This window comes from Coloeus monedula, assembly GCF_965178545.1.
Source record: "Coloeus monedula genome assembly, chromosome: 11".
In the NCBI taxonomy this organism is placed as follows: Eukaryota; Metazoa; Chordata; class Aves; order Passeriformes; family Corvidae; genus Coloeus; species Coloeus monedula.
In genome coordinates this window covers 9742120-9755834 of record NC_138791.1, presented here as the reverse complement: position 1 = coordinate 9755834, position 13715 = coordinate 9742120, and the positions used below count along the sequence as shown (strand labels likewise).

At 51.0% G+C, this 13715-nt stretch overlaps 1 protein-coding gene across 1 annotated transcript; it reads left to right on the top strand.

Annotated features, from left to right (window-relative positions):
- The first annotated feature begins 862 nt into the window (after positions 1-862).
- MCM2 (minichromosome maintenance complex component 2) lies at positions 863-13715 on the top strand. Its single transcript, XM_082288661.1, has 16 exons — positions 863-877; positions 1345-1532; positions 2076-2251; positions 2883-3146; positions 4158-4377; positions 4628-4835; positions 5869-6003; positions 6198-6389; positions 7469-7562; positions 8098-8348; positions 8602-8728; positions 8946-9058; positions 9195-9437; positions 10257-10439; positions 11664-11819; positions 12699-13715. The coding sequence occupies exons 1-16, from the start codon at positions 872-874 to the stop codon at positions 12807-12809; spliced, it is 2667 nt and encodes an 888-aa protein (XP_082144787.1). The 5' UTR covers positions 863-871; the 3' UTR covers positions 12810-13715.

The window sequence follows — 13715 nt, the reverse complement described above, 5'->3', positions numbered from 1 at the left end:
GCTGCCTCTTCAGTCACTTTTGCTTCTGGTGTCTCCTGTTTCAGGGTCACTGTCCCACGCTCGAATGCAGCCAAGAGCAGAAATAGCCTGATACTAAATAGTGATCAGAAACGCTTCAAAGAATGCAGATCTCCAAAATCCAAAACACCTGCTGTTATGCAAGATCCTGTGGTCTGGGAGGAAGCATTCCATCTCCTTGCCAAACATCAGCCCATTGCTTGTGTTGTCTCGCTAAATTCCTCTTCCAGTCTCTATGGGACAGGTGCTCTTCTTCAGTTCCTTTCCCAAATGGCATTTGCTTGCTGCACTGAACAGCTGGGGAGACAGATGTGTTGCCAGAATAGCTCCAATCAGCTCCCTGTTACTGTTAGCACATACAGACTGACATAAGAGAAAAAAACCCCAAACCAACAACAAAATGCCAGAACCTCTTTCCCACCTGTCGTCATTTCAGCGAGAACCAGAACAAAGGTGATTCAACTGGGTCAGTGACAAACCCGGTGAAGCCAGGCTTGATTTTAGCTGCCAAAGAGGCAGAGGTGAGCACGGGAATTCACAGTGGGATCTCTCCGGTGACTCGGGAGCCCGGCAGGAGGACAGCCCTAGAGCCCAGAGGGAAATGTTTGCCAAAGCTTGCCAGTGCCGCCCACCAGCCCCCGAACGCCCTTGGCCGGGAGTGGCCGGCGGTGACCGTGGATGACCGGGGGTAGCCCTGGGTCCCTCCCGCTCCAGGCTCCCGCCCCCGCCTCATCCATATTCACAAGGGGGCGGGGCCCGTCCCGGCTATCCATTATTCATGAGGTTTCGCGCGCTTTTGTGACCACGTGGGTCGGTTTTCGCGCGGAATCCGGCGGGGCAGGAAGCGGCGGTGATGGCGGTGAGCGGCCGGGCCGGGCCGGGCCGGGCCAGGGGAGCTGGGGTGCCACCCCCGCGGGGTGCGGGCCCCGCGTCCTCCCCGCTGCGGGACATTTGGTGCTGCGGCCCTGCAGGGTCCAGAGAGGATTTCGGGGTGGGGGGGACAATGGGGGTGCGCTCGGCGATGCTCCCGAAACGCCGAGGGAAGTTTCCCGCGTGCCCGGCGCCGCACAGGAGAGAGCTGGGCCGGGGCAGGATCGGACCCTTTCGCTCCGCTCCGGCTGCGCTGCCCTCGGAGGATGGATTTACCCCGCCTCCCCCCCCTCCATATGTTTCCCTTGCCATTTGCGAGGAGGGTTAATTATTATAACTCATCGGTGATCCATATACCCCCTTTCTGACCGCGGCCCGCGTCGCAGAGGCCTCTGGAGGCACTGGGCCCCTCTCTCCCCGCGGTCCCCTGCCCTCACCCCTCTCCTGTCCTTGCAGGACTCCTCCGAGTCGCAGGCGGCGGTGACCAGCCCCGTGCGCAGCTCCCGCCGCGGCGATGCCTTCACGTCCAGCCCCGGTCGGGACCTGCCACCCTTCGAGGATGAGTCCGAAGGGCTCCTGGGGACCGAGGGGCTCCCCGAAGAGGAGGAAGAAGGGGAAGAGCTCATTGGGGAAGGGATGGAAAGGTAAGGAAATCGTTGGTGGGGATCGTGTCCGGCGATGGGGTGCTGGGGATGTCAGTGCAGCCAGCGACGTGGAGGGGGCTCTCAGGCCTCGTGGGTCCCTCTGCTGTGCTGGTAGCTGGGGTGAGGGGGCTGAAGAGCTGCTGGGCAATGGAGAAAGGTCAGAGTATGGTGTCATTTGAGTCCTGGAAGAACTGAGCAAAGTGCCATCATGGTCCAGGGTGGGTAAACCAGAATCTGCCTGGATGCATGATGTGCATCCAGCCCAGCTCTTCACTCCTGCAGACATGAATTTTGATGTTGTTTTACTTAGCCAGGCCTGCCGGCAAGCTGAACTTTACAGCACAAAGGCTTGAATGCTGGCATTCCTAACAGTGGAGCTGGAGCCCTTTACTGCGGGCCGTCTTCCATTAGGAAGTGCCTTCCTGCTCAACAAATTCTGTCCTGCTGCAGAACAACTGTCCTGACACCTGCCCAGCAGCAGCCAGAGAAGGGCTGCAGAATTGCTTTCCTGGCCTGATTCCCTGCTCTGTGTGTGTGTGCTAGGGACTACCGCCCCATCCCAGAGCTGGATGTGTATGAAGCAGAGGGCCTGGCCCTGGATGATGAAGATGTGGAGGAGCTGACTGCCAGCCAGCGGGAAGCTGCCGAGCGAGTGATGAGGCAGCGGGACCGCGAGCTGGAGCAGGGCATGGGCCGCATGAGGAGGGGGCTGCTCTATGGTAGGTGCAATGAACTGTACCAGCTGTGCCACCCTGAGTGCTTGGTGATAACCCAGCCCTTTGCGGGGAGCTGGGCTCTTTACCCTCAGGTTAGCAGGGAGGTCTCTAGAGCTCCAGTGTATCTGGGCTCCTAGTGAAATCACTGGCTGTGGGCTTGGCTGGATTCCCTGGTGCATGATCCCTTTCCTTTGCATTTCCTAGGAACTCATTTGGTGTTCTTCTGGTTACTGCTGAAACAAAGTTAAGATCCTGGGCCTGTATCAAAGGGTTGGGATTCTACCAAGTGTATGCTGTAGAGTTTGTGTTGGTGCTCCTGTACAGACTTTTGTGGGCTGGATAGAAGGGCCTTTGTTGCACTTTAAGCCCGTTCCTTGGTCAGTGCATTAATGGACTTGAATGTGTGCTGTTGCATACAACTCTTCCTATTCACACCCTTAAAATCTTAGCTATGTTATGGAAAATGTAGGAGCACGTCTAGAACTGGATTTAGGCTGGGCCTGGGATGTCTCTTGGTTTGTATTCCAGGCTGTGACCTCTTTACTTCCACAGCCCATGCAATCCCACTGTGACTAATCCAAAGAGTGGGAATGAGAATCCCAGATCTTGAGCAGTTTTTCCTCCCAACCCTTAGACAGTGACGATGAAGATGAAGACCGTCCTGCACGGAAGAGGCGGCTGGCGGAGCGGGCTGCCGAAGGCATGGAGGAGGAGGATGAAGACATGATTGAGAGCATTGAGAATCTGGAAGACATGAAAGGGCACTCAGTGAGGGAGTGGGTTTCCATGGCAGCTCCTCGGCTTGAGATCTATCACCGCTTCAAGAACTTCCTGAAGACCCATGTGGATGACCATGGGCACAACGTCTTCAAGGAGAGGATCAGTGACATGTGCAAAGGTAGGGCTGGGTCACTGGAGACTCTCTCTCTTTATGTGGGTCACGGTACTTTGTGGTGATCCAGTCCAGAGGTGGATATTTTTCTGCCCACCCTCTTTGTTCCAGACATTGAATCAGCACTTTAAGAAAGCCTGATGCTGATGGAGATAAATGAATAATGGAAACATGTCTAGTGTCTTCTTTGGTTCTGGCTGACTAATTAGAAGGCCCCTGGCGTCTGCTCCTCATTAATATTCATATCGTAGAAATGCTAGCAGAAGAATATGTGGGGCAGCAGACAGTGGTCTGCAAGTTAGTGATCTGAAAGAGACAACAATTGCTGGCTGTCTGCACCAGTTACTTTCTCACACTGGAAACTGGATTATCCAGAAAGGGGACACAAATAGACCTTGTGACTTTGGAAACCATGTCAGTGTTGCAGCCTTGTATTCTGACTAGGCTCTGCCAGAAGAAACGGTCATTAAGGCTGTCATTGATGAGTTTTAAAAGCAGAAATTGTCACATCTAGGAACAGCTCATGTAGCTGTACTTGTTGTATTTCTTCTTTATATTGAGCAGAAGCTTGAGCAGTGGAACAGGATCAGTTTTATAAAGCTAGGAAATAAAAGGCATTTGTCTCATCCATTTCCACAAACATAAGACACAGCAGGTTTTTTGCCAGCCATTCAACACACATAATGTCTCTCCTATTAACTTCTGTTTCCTGGAGGTCTCTGAGAGAGCTGTGTGTTGGGCTGAGGCTTTTGAATCTCAGGGACACTGAGCCTGGGAAGTATCTGTGCAGAACTGGAGAGGAACAATCACAAGCTTGGTAGTGATGAAGAATTTGTTAGAAAAATAAATTTAAAAGGCTTTTCCACCCATTTTCAAAGTGTTAACCCCTAAACATTTTTCAGGGAAAGTGCAGAGATCTGCTAACTGCAGCCTGTAGGATACACGCTTGTCTGTTCTGGCAAACTCCTTGAGGAGTGAACAGACTGAAATTACAATTCACCCCATCTTTTTCTTAAGAGAACAGAGAGAGTCTGGTGGTGAACTACGAGGATCTGGCAGCCCAGGAGCATGTCCTTGCCTACTTTCTGCCTGAGGCCCCAGCAGAAATGCTGAAGATCTTTGATGAAGCAGCCAAGGAGGTGGTGCTGGCCATGTACCCCAAGTATGATCGGATCGCTCAGGAGATCCATGTCCGTATCTCCCACCTCCCTCTGGTGGAAGAGCTGCGGTCACTCCGGTAAGAGCAGAGCTACCAGCAGTGGCTGTGGGGCCTGTATTAGGCTTTGGGGTGCTCAGCACTCACCTGTGAGCTAAACCTCTGGGTAAGTCTAACAGGATTGCTGAGCTTAGCACAGGGAAAAAAAATCATACTAAGGATGAACTTTCAGCATCCCCAAGGTAAACTTGTGCCTTGCAGCAAGAGTATTTCTGGAGCATGTTTTGCTTTCTGTGCCCTGCAGGCATCCAGCATATCTGTCTTTCCTCAGGCAACTGCACTTGAATCAGTTGATCCGGACCAGTGGAGTGGTGACAAGCTGCACAGGGGTCCTGCCTCAGCTCAGCATGGTCAAATACAACTGCAGCAAGTGCAACTTCATCCTGGGACCCTTTTTCCAGTCGCAGAACCAGGAGGTGAAACCCGGTTCCTGTCCAGAGTGTCAGTCTCTTGGCCCCTTTGAAATCAACATGGAAGAGGTAAGAGATGATGTGTTTGCCTGGATGAGGCTGGCTGCTCATCCTGTTCCACTGCCTGTTCCTCCCAGCCCTGCCTTGGCTCCCACCCTTTGAACAACTTGGTGTGGGGAGAGGGGTCTTCTGCTACATCCAGGGGGCTGTGAAGATAGGTCCATTAGAGCTCTTGACCTGAATGACTCAGTTTAGCAACCGAAAGTAATTTGTTGCCACACTGTAGGTGTTTGGATTGAGTCTTTTCCACAATCATCTCTGTGGTACACAGTTATTTATTCATATTTTAGAAATGCAGACACACGCTGTCCAGCTCTCCTTCCCAGGCTGGGTCAGTCTGTCCTGATCTGTCAGCTAGGGAAACCAGAGAGCAAAATCATTGATGTGGAGAGCTTCTGACTTTCATTCTCTGCTTTGATACCTTTAACTGTTACTGTATCCCACAGCTGTAAGGAGGAGAGGAGAGAAGATCCAGCAGGCAGGAACTGTGCAGCAAGATTGATTTATTTAAATATTTTACAAACTCTTTTATAGACTTTTTTCTTCATAGTCTAATTGGACAAAGGACCAGCCACCCCTTGGGGTGATTGGCTAAAATCCTAAAACATCCATCGTCAAAATATTTTTCTGCTGTACCATAAACAAGGCTTTGCAAGGTCACAGGTGTTCATGGTTTATAGAACTCTGCTACTGTCTTCATGAGAGAGAAAAGTGTCTCACAGGCTTAGAAAGAAGCAAGAAAAATTCTTGCTAGCAGCAATATTTGTATCCACATTTAACAATCACAAGTGGAGCATCCTTCTCCCAGGAACTGCTCCAGTATTTGGGTGGACAAACACTGTGGAGGCTGAAACACAGTGGTGAGATGCAGCAAAGTGCTTTCCTGTCCTCACTATTGCCTATCACACCCTGGGACTGCTCCTCACAACCTCCGTGCTGCCATGTCCGTAGTTTTCTAACTGAAGTACAGTAAATCCTTGAATGGCCCTTCTCTCTGAGGTGCCTGCTGACTTGCTGGGTAACTTTGATTTTGTTGCTGCAGACGGTCTATCAGAACTACCAGCGCATCAAGATCCAGGAGAGCCCTGGGAAGGTGGCTGCAGGCAGGCTGCCCCGCTCCAAGGATGCCATTCTCCTCGCTGATCTGGTGGACAGCTGCAAGCCAGGAGATGAGATTGTGAGTACATTGTTCAAGTATCAGGAGAGCACAGGGTGAATTCTGACAGCGACATCACGGGAACATCTGTGGGGATTTGGGGGAGGGGTTGTCCTCAGATGCATTTGAGCAGCTACTTCTGAGCCTTACCTTAAAATGGAGAGGGGGCTGTTTTGTACTGTGTAAGCACTGACATAGCATTTCCTGCTTCCCAGGAGCTGACAGGGATCTACCACAACAACTACGATGGCTCCTTGAACACTGCCAATGGGTTCCCAGTGTTTGCAACTGTGATCCTGGCCAACCACATCGCCAAGAAGGACAACAAGCTGGCTGTTGGGGAGCTTACTGATGAAGATGTGAAAGTGATTGTGGGTCTGTCCAAGGATGAGCAAATTGGGGAGAAGGTGGGTCAGCCTCAGACATCCCTTCTGACAGCTTGCCATTACCTGGCAGCTGGATCAGAAAGGGATGAAATGTGTCAGCTGGCCAAACAGTGGTTAAAGGAACCCAGTTAAAGAAATCCCAGTTCTCTCTGAATGGTCTTCTGTAGCTCTCAGCCAGCTGTTGATGAGAGTCTGTTATAGGAGGGAAGTAAATAAGAAACTTCCTTGTAGTTTTAGAGGTCAAATTTTCTGTTTCTTCCTTCTCTGAACCTTCTACATCACAACAGGGCTGGAAGACAGGTGAGAGACAGACAGTGCTTATATCTGATCAGTTTTCTCTCCCTGTGTCTTAGAAGCCAAGTGGGGAAAGTGTTCTGTGAGGCCAGTGACTGCATCTCCAGTCCCCTAAACGGGATGTTATTGCTTAGTTTAAGTTGTGGTAGATATTTTAGCTTTGCTTCCTCTATATGCTAAGACCTGAACCCAGTACTTGAAAGAACAAAGCTCCTGGATTGGTGCATGTTCAGCCTCACTTGGGTCAGATTTTATCTTTGTAATGGGGACTTCACTCAGTTGCCTTGGCTGTGCTGTTGTTGCAGTGACTGCTGTTGCAGTGGATGCAGCTTCAGTTGGGCCAGGAGTGTTTGAACTTGAGTGGTCTCCAGCATCAGGTTATTTTCAGAATACCCTTGAGAAAATCAGCCGGTTGCTCTTAATATTTGACTATGATGATAATTCATGTTATACCCATTCAAGTACTGGTCATGTGCAGTGAGTAAGCCTCTGATCAAGGTCTCCAGCTTTGCAAGAGCTAGTAACAGCCACTGTGATGTACCTTGTGTACAACAGGGTTGTGGAGGCAGTGGCAGCAGCTTCCAGCACCAGACTAAATAATCTGCCATGCCCCAACAGCACCATTTTTGTGAAGCTCCTTTAGGCAACAGTGGGTGGGTCGTTACCTTTGAAAAAGCCCTCACACTTTGGAGACAGCAGTACCTTAAGTGTAGCTTTAGATATGGCACCTTGCTGATGTTTGTGCAAAATCCTGTTCAGAACTGGAACTGGTATTCCCTGGACAACTCCTCTGCTTTCCCTCTCAGATTTTTGCCAGCATTGCCCCATCTATTTACGGACATGAAGATATCAAGAGGGGCTTGGCTTTAGCTCTTTTCGGTGGAGAACCCAAAAATCCAGGTGAGTGTCACTTGTGTCCCTTGATCCTGCCTCACTCTGGGGAGGGCAAAGGGACCTGGGTTTGTCTATGCCATTGCAACAAGAGAGGTTAGAGTTGTCTATGTGGCTTGGTGACAGAGAAGGTTTGACAGACTGAGGGATATCTGTGATTGAACTGGCTGTTTTATCACACTGAAAACTCTGGTGTGACAGTAGAAATGCTACGACTGAAAATAGCTCCTGCTACAAACCTGGGCAAGTTTGTATCCCTCCTCTAGGAGGTCACATTTAATGCTCCTTCAGAGGTTTGACCTTCTGGCACCCTGATTTGTTATCATCTTCTCTGAAGGATGTGTTAGTCATCTTTGTAAAACAGACTTTCTAATCTTGCTGACACATCCTGTCTCCAAAACTGACTTTATTTCCCCCCTAACTTTCCTGTAAACTGGTTGCCATGCCTCCTGGTTGCCCTCCCTTCATCTTTGTGGTGCTCAGGGCAAGGTTGCTGTCAAGCCATGCACTCAGCTGCCACATGACTTTCCCATTGCTTTTGTAGGTGGCAAACACAAAGTTCGTGGTGACATCAATGTGCTTCTGTGTGGAGACCCTGGTACAGCGAAATCCCAGTTTCTTAAGTACGTGGAGAAAGCATCGAGCAGAGCAATTTTCACCACTGGCCAGGGAGCTTCTGCTGTGGGCCTCACAGCCTATGTGCAGAAGCACCCGGTCAGCAAGGAGTGGACTTTGGAGGCAGGAGCCCTCGTGCTGGCTGACAGAGGTGTCTGCCTGATTGACGAATTCGACAAGGTGAGCCCAGCCTCATCTCTCTGGGAAGGATTAGCTGTGAAGGGACCAGCTGTAACCTCTGTCCTCTGAGGACACACTGTAACTCATGGTGACATCTCCCAGATGACCAAAGTTCCTGCAGTTTGCTTAGGCCCTTGGTGGTCCATAGTGCAGTTGGCTGCCTTTTCAGAGCATCTGGAGCTGATTCTCCTTGTGTGTTTGGCAGTGGGGTATAGACATACATTCACTCTCAATCATTCTTGCTTTCCTGTAGATGAATGATCAGGATAGGACCAGCATCCATGAAGCCATGGAACAGCAAAGCATTTCCATCTCCAAAGCAGGCATTGTCACTTCCTTGCAAGCTCGCTGCACCATTATTGCTGCTGCCAATCCCATAGGTAAGTGTTGAGAGACTACAGGACCATCCCAGGCTCTCAACATAAATCCACAGTCATGAGAGCTGTGGCACAGCTTCCCTTCCCTCTGCCTGGTTCCTTCAGTCTGGAGCACAGATCAAGCAAGCAGAAAAGTCTTCAGTAATGTACTGGAGGTCTGTCCTTCCTCCAAAGCTGCAGCCTTGGGGCCTGTTTGACTTGGATTGTCTGTGTGACCCAGGTGGGCGATACGACCCGTCGCTGACGTTCTCGGAGAACGTAGACCTGACAGAGCCCATCATCTCTCGATTCGACATCCTGTGCGTGGTGAGAGACACAGTGGACTCAGTGCAGGTAGGGGCTGTGCCAGGAATCTGTGTGTGTGCTGGGCTTTAATGCTGCTGTTGGGATGCTCAGCTGCAGCTGCCCACTGAGTTTTTTCTGTCCAGTGAGTGTGCTCAGTGTCTGTTGGTGCATTGCTCCCTTGTAGGATGAAATGCTTGCCCGGTTCGTTGTTGGCAGCCATGTCAAGCACCACCCAGGCAGCAAGGAGGCAGTGAATGGGGACACTAATGAGGTCATCCTTCCCAACACGTACGGGGTTGAACCCATTCCTCAAGAAATCCTGAGGAAATACATCGTCTATGCCAAAGAGAAGGTCCACCCCAAACTCAACCAGATGGACCAGGACAAGGTGGCCAGGATGTACAGTGACCTGAGAAAGGAGTCTATGGTGAGAATACTGAGGAAAGGAGGGAAGAACTGTACGTATCTAGACTGCAAATCAGCCTGAGACTGCTCCAGCATATGTTGACACATTCTTGCCATTCCCATCACAAAAGTCTGTGCCACTGTTTTGTGAGAGACAGGCAGATCCTGCAGTGTCTGCTGAACAGATGATTCTTCATCTAAATGCAGAGTCTCGCCTGTTGGTGATGTGTAGACTGATGGACTGGACACATGTACAGTGCCTGCCATGGCCAAGTCCTTTTGTTGTCACCCAGTCTGGCAGGCCCACAGGAGATGTTTGCATTCACTCAGATCCACATGCTCCTGGTACATTACAGGGAGCCATTATCTATAGAAATGCCCTTCTCTTTTGTCTGTGGGATGCCTCAGGCTTGTTTCATGCTCTCCAAGTGAAAGAGGAGTTTGCTGAGGTGTGAGGGAGATTTTTGGAGCTTGGGAAAACTATACCTTTTTTGATTGTCTCTTTGTTTCTTTAACTCCTAAAATCTGCTGGAGGAAACTGGATTGCTAATCTTGGAAAGGCCCTAAACAGTGTCACAGAGTGACCCCGCAACATCCCCTTGCACTGTGATGAATTCAGATGAACAGGGAAGCTGTGCCAGGCTGTGTGGCTGTGCCAGCAGGTGGCAGAGCCTCCTTAGCCTGAGTCACCCTCAGAGGTGCGGAGAGCTCCCTGCAGTGTGAAAGTAACTGCATCCTGGGCCAGAAGGCATCTGTCTTGTATCCTTGTCTTGTATCCTTGTCTTTGACCCCATGTCTTGTATCCCTCAGTAACGTGTTGCCTCCTCCCCTTCGCTCTCAGGCAACGGGCAGCATCCCCATCACGGTGCGGCACATCGAGTCCATGATCCGCATGGCCGAGGCGCACGCCCGGATGCACCTGCGCGATTACGTGGTGGAGGACGATGTCAACATGGCCATCAGGGTGATGCTCGAGAGCTTCATCGACACGCAGAAGTTCAGCGTCATGCGGAGCATGCGCAAGGTGAGGGGGGCACTGGCTGAGCCGGGGGCTGTGGCTGCGCCCCGCGCCCTGTGGGTTCAGCTGCAGCCTCCTTGCACTGCCCAGGCTGTGGGAAGAGATGCTCTGCAGGGGCTCTGTCCTGTGCAGACAAGCACTGAACCTGTGTAAATGGAGTACTGGGGGTATGAAGTGTTAAAGGAGTTCCTTGTCTGACCATCCAGGAGCCACTCTGGCAGGCACACTAATGCCACCTGAGCTGGGACCAAGGCCGCTTCACAGCTACACACACCACCCTCACAGTCAGACAGGGTTTCCTGACCAGCTTGACCCCAGGTTTCCCACAGCAGAGACTCAGACAGCTGGATACTTAAAATAATTTAATCATGGTATAATAACAACAGCTCGAGCTGGGTGCCTTTGAGGAGGGACCCCAAACAAGGCACTGTTTCGTGACTGCCCCTTGTTAGTCTGTGGTGAGGCAATGTTTTTGTTGCGCCTGAGAAGGAAGTGTACTTCAAGCCTCTGAGTCAAAAGCACTGCCATGTCTCTTCTTTTTTGACACCTTGCCTTCTATTTTGGCACAGGGCTCCTGCTGCTGCTGCTGCCAGGTGATCAAACTGAGCGGGCAGCTTGTTTCTTCACATTTTTATTGGGCTCTCAGGGTACAGTTAAGCACAGGGCAGCACTCACTGTGGGTTAGTGTGCAGTCTGCCCTGTTCTCTGAGTAGCAGGGGCTGGCTCCGAACAGCTCTTGGCTGGCCACAGGCTGGCTTTTATCCACTGTTGAGTGTCTGCCCTCTGTCTGGACGACTCATGGCCTCTCTTTTTGGCCTCAAACAGCCAGCCAAGTGTGAGCGTCTGCTGGGCAGGCACAGGGCAGTCTGGGTTAAGAAGCCGCTTTGTGCCTTGCCCAGGGCCAGCCCTCCTGTGGCTGTGTCCCCGTGGGCAGCACAACTCCACAGCAGTGCACTGCTGGCCCCCAAGAGGCACCAGGGCCCCTGCGGAGATTCCAGATGGGAATAAGAGCAGTCAGCAGAGGAGTCGTGGCTGTCAAAGGGCTGCCACTGCAGGTGCAGGTGGCAGCTTGGCAAGGCCAAAGTCACTTGAGGAGCACTAAGGGCACAGGTGGCAGCAGTGCCATTTGGTTCCCCCTGTGCTCCGTGGGAGGAGGGGGTTGGTTGATGTTGAGCACCGCGGTGTGTCACTGTTCCTGATCTTCATGGCTCATCTCATCCTCCCTCCCAGACTTTCTCCCGCTACCTTTCATTCAAGAGAGACAACAACGAGCTGCTGCTATTCATCCTGAAGCAGCTGGTTGCAGAGCAGGTGATGTACCAGAGAAACCGCTATGGAGCCCAGCAAGACACCATAGAAGTCCCAGAGAAGGACCTGGTGGACAAGGTATGGGCTTATAACAAGATGCCTCTGGGACTGGTTCATGCTCTCTCTGCAGCCTCAGAACCAGAGGAATTCTCAGACTTTTACATTATGATACCATAAAAAAGACTGGTGTTAATCAATATAACCTGGCATCAGGATTGTCTCCTGTGTATCTTCTCTCTTGTTTGGAAGCACCTTATTCTTCCCTCTCTGTTCTCATGCACCCCCATAAAGCTTTGGGGTTGGAATGGTAAATCCTGCAGTATGGTGCTTATGTGGGTGAATGAGAACTCAAGTTCCCTGGCATCTGCATTTGAAGAAGCAAAAGCAGAAAAATTTATGCATGTGAACTTTTTCAACTCCTCCTGAGGCTCACTTGCCTCCTCCTTAATGCATCTTCATCCTGGTCCAAAGGCTGCATTTCTGACTTGGCCTTTCTGTGCAAAGTGTCGACTTTGCTTGGCACTAAAGCTGTATTTGATTCCTGGGTTAGTGCTTTTTTGCTCTTTGCATTAGATGTGCAGAGTAGCTACTTGCAAAGCCACAGCTTGGTGTTGCCAGGGTGACCACCCCCAGTCTGATGTCTCCCTTGCAAGACTGTCCCACTGGGTGAGGTTTTGGGGCTTTTTGGATAGGAGTTACATTCTAGCTCTGGTGGAAGTAAAAGGACGAGCTGAGAGCAGGCAGATGCTGAGCCAGCATCCTCTCTTGGCTCAGCTCAGCACTGCTAATGCTCCTTCCTCCTGACCTGCAGTCTCCCCTGCTACTGCAGTTCTGGTTCCTGCTGAGCAGAGCAGAGATTGCTGACTGTCAAATTTTATGCAGCCTCTGCTATGGAAAACCACATGGTTCTTACTTAGATTAAATAAACATTTACCTCTCCCCTCCTCTTCCTCCCAGGCTCGGCAGATCAACATCCACAACCTCTCAGCCTTCTATGACAGTGAAGTGTTCAAGATGAACAGGTTCAGCCGGGATGTGAAGCGGAAGCTGATTGTCCAGCAGTTCTGAGGCTGGCAGCAGAGTCTGCCACGTGCTTCTGTGAGATGAGACCTCCATCTTCCAGCCCTCCAGGAATGCTACAGGGATCTTGAGCCAGAGGGACTAGGCTGCACATCCTCTTGCTTGCTTTGTGCCTTATGGATTAAGGGAGTGCTGAGCTGCTGAAGACCTTGTAAACAGAACAGAATTAAGTAGTTAAATGCCCTGTCAAGTCTATTTAGCAACTTCGTTCACTATTTTGCCTTGTAGCTAAGCACAGCAGGAAGAGAATTGCTGGCCGTATACATGGCATGTTTTCTGTTTGTTTGTCACTAGTTGTTACGGGCTCCACTGCAGGAGGGACCAAGCAGGAGCATTTGGAAAGCATTATCCATGCCCCTTGGATTGCAAGCACCCTCAGGGATTCTCTGTTCCCATCTCTGGTGACTGTACAGCCTGATGGGTGATAATTGAAACTGCTTTCAACTCTCCATGAACCAGCCAGCCTTTCTGCTCCAGGCCTTCTTGCCTGACACTTGACATTTCCCCAGATGCACACATGGGCTGACCTTGTGCTGGTTTCTGTGGGGGAGGAGGGCAGATAAGAACTCCCAGGCAGAGGGAGATAAGAACTGAAACAAAACATAGCTCTTTCTGATCTTAATGATGATCTGTGGGCAGTGAAAACTTCTTCTGTACCTGGTGGGGAATCTCCAGGAGCCCGCGTGGAGAGGCTTCCCTTGCCCTAGCGGGTGTTATCTCTGTGCAGCTGTCAGCAGGTGTGAATTTACAACTGAATCCAAGTGCTACCTTTGACACCTAAACTGAACACCCTCTCTCACACCCATCTGCTGAGAGTGAAGTACCCATGGTGCTGGTTTGGGGCATGGTAGTGGAGGAGGCCTAAGCTGGATGTGTTCAGGGAAGACAGGATTG